At 67.8% G+C, this 6,338-nt stretch overlaps 1 protein-coding gene across 1 annotated transcript; it reads left to right on the forward strand.

The window, feature by feature from the left end:
• The first annotated feature begins 85 nt into the window (after window positions 1–85).
• SLC5A5 (solute carrier family 5 member 5) lies at window positions 86–6,220 on the forward strand. The gene is made up of 15 exons (XM_054805958.1): window positions 86–177; window positions 956–1,367; window positions 1,481–1,546; window positions 1,871–1,922; window positions 2,003–2,112; window positions 2,187–2,341; window positions 2,459–2,599; window positions 3,221–3,350; window positions 3,526–3,614; window positions 3,734–3,846; window positions 4,067–4,137; window positions 4,407–4,493; window positions 4,581–4,786; window positions 5,698–5,801; window positions 5,897–6,220. Exons 1-15 carry the CDS (start codon window positions 86–88, stop codon window positions 6,127–6,129), a joined length of 2,061 nt encoding a protein of 686 aa, XP_054661933.1. The 3' UTR covers window positions 6,130–6,220.
• The last annotated feature ends 118 nt before the right edge of the window (window positions 6,221–6,338 follow it).

A 6,338-nucleotide genomic window follows, 5' to 3' on the forward strand; every position in this document is an offset into this window, starting at 1 on the left:
AGCGGCCGACTCCCGGCAGGGCAGAGGGAGCAGCGTGACTCGGGGCTAGCCGGTGCCGGGGCGTGCGGGAGGGAAGGGGTTATGGATGAGGCCCCCGACGGCTCCGTCCGCCCCACCAAGGGTCCCTCCCCGCCGGCCTGAACCTGCCTCCCGTGGGCTGGAGGAGCTGGAGGCACGGTCGGCCCCTCACCACGGCCCCGCTCCCCCCACCGCCGCCGCCTCAACGCCCGCCGAGGACGTCGCAGCAGCCTCCTCCGACCCGCCGAGCTCCCTGCGTCCCCAGGGACCACCGGGCAGCCCCCCGCTCTCCTCCTCCCAGCCTCAGCACCGGGTCCTTGCCGGCCTGCGGGCAGCTGCCTGCAAACAAGCTGCATTTTTTTTTCTGGGTAAAGGTTTAGCTTTGGTTTGTTTTGTCCCCTCGGTTGGAGATAAATTTGGCTCCGGTGGCAGCTCTGCCCCTCCCTGTTTGTGCTGGCGGCGGGGGGGGGGATCGCTCCATCCCGGCCGCATCCTTCGGGTGCCGACGCTTCCCTGGAGCCACGGAGGAGCCGGTGCCCAGTGTCCTCCGGAGCAGCCGGACCAGGCGCTGCCGCTCTCCGCTCCCTGCGTACACCGATCCGGGAGGTATTCGGGACGATTCCCTTGCTGAGCTCGGGCAGTCCCCTTCTGCACCTTGGGATTTCGCCCTGTGCAGCCAAACAGCCGCCCGGCCGCTCAGCACGGACCTTCCTGGGGACGGGGATGGGACGGGACGGGATGGGACGGGACGGGGCGGCAGCCACGCTCCCCACTCCGTGCTTGGTCCTTTTTTTTGCCGCGCGTTGAATGTCAGTTGATAATAGCACCGAGTTTTCTCCCCTTCCAGTCTCGCCGCTCTCGGATGCGCCGGTGCCACTGTGCCCTGGCCCAGCCGTGCGTGCCGTGTCCCCGTGCCGCGTCCCCATCCACTCTGCAGGTCGCCAGCCGGGGGTTCCCCCCTCGCTGCAGCCGCCACGCTGGCCCCCGCGGGGAGCCTGGAGGTGTGGGTGCCGGAGCGGCTCACCTTCAGCCTCTGGGACTACGGCGTCTTCGGGCTGATGCTGCTCGTCTCCACCGGCATCGGGCTCTTCCACGGCCTCGCTAAAGGCGGCCAGAAAACCTCAGAGGATTTTTTCACGGGGGGACGACGGATGTCGGCGCTACCCGTGGGGCTCTCACTGTCAGCCAGCTTCATGTCGGCCATCCAGGTGCTGGGGGTGCCGGCGGAGGCGTACCGCTACGGAGCCAAATTCCTCTGGATGTGCTTGGGGCAGCTGCTCAACACGCTGCTCACCGCCCAGCTCTTCCTCCCCGTTTTCTACCGCCTGGGGCTCACCAGCACCTACGAGGTGGGCATGGGGTGGGGGGGGCAGGGGGACACATCCTGCCCCGCATCGTGCCCCGGAGCAGCCCCCGGGGTGCCCCGCACAGCCCCGAGACGCTCCCTCGTCCTTGTCCCCAGTACCTGGAGCGTCGGTTCAGCAGGAGCGTCCGGCTGTGCGGGACCGTGCAGTACGTGGTGGCCACGGTGCGTGTCCGCGGTGCGCGGGTGGGACGGGGACGGTGGGGCCGCAGCACCCGGCGGGGGGGGGGGGGCTGGGATCCGGCCGTGCCGGCTGCCCTGAACCCCCGGGAAGAGCCCTTGTTCCCGTGCTTGTGTTTTCCGTGACTCAAAGCAAACAACGCCCGGCAGGAGCCCTGTTTTGAATGAAAACCCCAGTGTTTTCCCAGCGCTGAGCTCGGGCGGCACCGGCCCCCTTCGTCCCCGTCCCCGCTGGCGCAGCCGTCACCTGCCCCATGCCCACGGCGGGGGGGGGGGGCCGGGGCGCTGACCCCCCCCTTCTTCCCGCAGATGTTGTACACGGGGATCGTCATCTACGCCCCCGCCCTGATCCTCAACCAAGGTGCGGTGGGGACGTGGGAGCTGCTCCCCGTCGCGTCCCTGTCACTGCCCTGGGGACACCTCAGTCCTGTCCCACCCCAGGCATCGTCTGGGGCTCTGCTCAGCACCTTCCTTCTCCTTCAGTGACCGGTCTGGACATCTGGGCGTCCCTGCTCTCCACCGGAGTCATCTGCACCTTCTACACCACCATAGTCAGTGTGGGAGCGGGGGGTCCTGGGGGTCCCCGGGGGTCCCCGGAGCTCACCCATGGCTCGGTCTGGCACAGGGCGGGATGAAGGCTGTCATCTGGACAGACGTCTTCCAGGTCGTCGTGATGCTCTCCGGCTTCATCGCCATCATCATCCGGGGGTTGCTGCTGGTGGGGGGGCCTGCCAGGGTGCTGGCCATTGCCGCCAACGGCTCCAGGGTGAACCTTGGCGAGTGAGTGCCCCCACCCTGCCGTGTGCCGACCCCTGCTCCCCCCCGCCCCGGGGTGCTGGGGGGCCGGTGCTGGCCCCGGCTCAGCCCCCCGCCCCGACGGCGTGCCGCTGTGCTCAGCTTCAACCCAGACCCACGGAGCCGGTACACGGTCTGGACCTTCCTGCTGGGCGGCACGCTGGTCTGGCTCTCCATGTACGGCGTCAACCAGGCCCAGGTCCAGCGCTACGTGGCCTGCAGGACCGAGAGGGAGGCCAGGATGTGAGTCCACGGGGCCGCGGGCATCGCCTGGATCCCGCTCTGCATGGGACGGTGCACGGGGGCGAGGGGCTGCTCTGGGTGGGGGGATGGCTGCACACCAGCCTGTCACCTTGGGGAGCCCAGTGCCTGCACCCCTGCGTGAACCCTGCACCCTGGCATGGCCCCTGCACCCCTGTATGGACCATGCACGGACCCTGCACCCCTACACGGACCCTGCAGGAACTCTGCACCCTTGCATGGGCCCTGCACCCACGCACGGACCCTGCACCCACGCACGGACCATGCACGGACCCTGCACCCCTAACGGACCCTGCAGGAACCCTGCACCCACGCACGGACCCTGCACCCATGCGCGGACCCTGCACAGACCCTTGGCCCCTTGCATGGACCCTGCACGGTCCCTTCATGACCCCTGCATCCTTGCACAGACCCTACACCGCTGCACGGACCTTGAACCCTTGCATGGGCACTGCACTCCTGCACGGTCTGTGCACTCTTGCACGGCCCTTGTACCCCTGCACAGACCCTTGCACGGCCCCTGCATCCTCGCACGGATCTTGCACCCTTGCACGGTCCCTGCCCCCCTGCTCAGCCGGGTGTGCTCCCGCTCTGCGCTTGCAGGGCGCTGCTGGTGAATCAAGTGGGGCTCTTCTGCATCGTCTCCAGCGCGGTGGCCTGTGGCCTTGTGATGTTTGCGCTGTACAAGGACTGCGATCCCCTCCTTGCCGGCTACATCTCGGCCCCCGACCAGGTACTGGCCCCCGCCGGCTCTGCCCTCTCGAGTGCCAAACTGAAGGCAGCGAGGTGGAAGGGCGAGAGGGTTGGAGGGGCCGGACCCACCCCCGGGTCCCCGGCTCAGCCCCAGTGCAGGGGGTTGGGGTCCCCCAGGGTCCTGCCCCCCGCCGATGCAGCCGCCTCCCCCCCAGTACATGCCCTATCTGGTCCTCGACATCTTCGAGACGTCCCCGGGGGTGCCGGGGCTGTTCCTGGCTTGTGCCTACAGTGGGACACTCAGGTGAGGACGGGGTACCCCTAGCTCCAAGGGGACCCCAAACCTCCCCGTGGAAGGGGGCTTCCCCCCCCCCCCAGGCTGCTGGCGTCGGGGCTGAGCGCTGCCGCCTGCCCGCGCCCCAGCACGGCCTCCACCAGCATCAACGCCATGGCGGCTGTCACCGTCGAGGACCTCGTCAAGCCCAGGCTGCCCACGCTGTCACCGCGGAGGCTGACCCTCATCTCCAAGGGGCTGTGTGAGTGGGGACATGGCCGTGCCGTGCCGTGCCGTGCCACGTCGTGCTGCACTGCACCGTGCCGTGCCGTGCCACGCTCCCCGGTCCTGCACTGCACTGTTTTGTGCCACGCCACGGTGCGCTGCATGGTGCCACGCCGTGCCACGCCACGCCGCCTCACCCTGTGCCGTGCCACGCCGTGCCCTGCCGTGCTGCTGAGCCTTTCCCGTCTGCCCCGCAGCGCTCATCTACGGCTCCTCGTGCATCACGGTGGCAGCTCTGGCCTCGCTGCTGGGCGGCGGCGTGCTGCAGGTGAGCCCCGCGGAGCACAGCCGGATCCGGTGCCTCGGCGAACCGGTCACCCCGCTGCCTCCCCCCCCCACTTGCCCGCTGGCTCTGCCCAGCCAAGCGGGACCCGGCCATGCGCCGCCGGGTGCTGGAGAGCCCTTGAGCCGGCCGGGGGGTCTGGGGCAGAGCCAGGCACCGTCCTCCTCTTCCTCCTCCTCCTCGTCTGAGCCCCCCGCAGCCCCCGCAGCCCCCGCGCCGGCGCGGTGGGGCCGAGCTCTCCGTCCCCCTTCCAGGGCTCCTTCACCGTCATGGGGGTGATCAGCGGCCCGCTGCTGGGGGCCTTTGTCCTGGGCATGTTCCTGCCGATGTGCAGCACGGCCGTGAGTCCGGGGGGGCGCGGGGGGGGGCTGCGGGGGTCCCACTGCAGCCCGCTCCAGGGCCGGGCAGACCCCTCTCCTCCGCCGCAGGGCGCGCTGGGGGGCCTGGCCGCCGGCCTCGCCCTCTCCTGCTGGGTGGCCGTGGGGGGCACCCTCTACCCGCCCAGCGCCACTGCCATGGGGGTGCTGCCCGCCGCCGGGGCCCTCTGCCCGCTCTACAACCGCACCGCTGGCGCCAACCGCACCGTGCTCCTGGGGACCCTGCCCCCCCGCGAGGAGCCCCCGGCCCCGGCACGGTGAGGGGGGCGGCTGGGGGGGGGGGGGCGGTCCTGGAGGCGCGGGTGGCCTCCTCTGACATCACACTGCTGTCCTTGTGTGACGTCACACCAGTTTCCCTGCTCATTGCGATGTCATAGCACTTTCCTTGTGCCTTGTGATGTCACATATCGCTTTCCTTGTGCACTGTGATGTCACACCACTTTCCCTGTTCCTTGTGATGTCACACTGCTTCCCTTGTTCACTGTGATGTCACACCACTTTCCTTGTTCCTTGTGCTGTCATAGCACTTCCTCCGTTCACTGTGGCATCACACCACTTTCCCTGTTCACTGTGATGTCACAACTCTTTCCCTGTTCCTTGTGATGTCACACTACTTTCCTTGTTCCTTGTGACATCATAGCACTTTCCCTGTTCACTGTGGCATCACACTGCTTTCCTTGTTCACTGTGATGTCACAACTCTTTCCCTGTTCCTTGTGATGTCATACTGCTTCCCTTGTTCCTTGTGACTTCGCACTGCTTCCCTTGTTCACTGTGATGTCACACTATTTTCCTTGTTCCTTGTGATGTCATAGCACTTTCCCTGTTCACTGTGATGTCACAACTCTTTCCTTGTTCTTTGTGATGTCATAGCACTTTCCTTGTTCTTTGTGACATCACACCACGTTCCCTGTTCCTTGTGATGTCATACTGCTTCCCTTGTTCCTTGTGACTTCGCACTGCTTCCCTTGTTCACTGTGATGTCACAACTCTTTCTTTGTTCTTTGTGATGTCATAGCACTTTCCTTGTTCTTTGTGACATCACACCACGTTCCCTGTTCCTTGCGGCGTCACACTGCTTCCCTCGTTCCCTGTGACGTCGCGCTGCTTCCCTCGCTCACTGTGACGTCACACCGCTGTCTCTGTGGTCCCTGACCCCTCCCTCGCAGGCCGGCCATCGTGGGTGACTTCTACGCCATCTCCTACCTGTACTACGGGGCGCTGGGGACCCTCGCCACCGTGGTGATGGGGGTTCTGCTCAGCTCCCTGCCAGGTGAGGCCGGGGGCCGGGCGGGGGGACGTGACCCAGCGCCGGGGTCCCCCCCCACCCCACCCCAGCCCCTCCCCACGGCCCCCCCTTTCCGGCAGGGCTGACCAGGCGGACACGGCTGCCGCGGGGCGTGCTGTGGTGGGACATCGCCAAGCAGACGACGTCCTCGGTGCGTCCCCCGGGCACCAAGACCCCCAGGGAGGAGCCCCCGGGCAAGGCCGAAGCCCCCTGGGTGCTGCCGGCGAGGCCAGACGGGGAGAGCAGCCCCCCCCGGGCCCCCCCCGAGCCCAGCACCGCCACGGACCTGCTGCTGCAGGAGACCCACGTGTAGGGCGCCGGGGGGGAGGGACATGGGTGGGCTGTGGGGTGGGGGGTGCACGTCCCCGTCCCGGGGTCCCCAATAAAGGAGGAGCCGATCCCCTGGAGGAGCCTGTGCTTGGGGCGGGGTGCAGGGGGCGTCAAACGGCGGGGGGGGACACGACATGGACATGGGGGATGGGGGGTCCTGCTGCGCCCACGGCGGTGGGCCCTGCCCTGGTA

The sequence above is a fragment of the Grus americana genome, chromosome 28, assembly GCF_028858705.1.
Source record: "Grus americana isolate bGruAme1 chromosome 28, bGruAme1.mat, whole genome shotgun sequence".
Lineage (NCBI taxonomy): Eukaryota > Metazoa > Chordata > Aves > Gruiformes > Gruidae > Grus > Grus americana.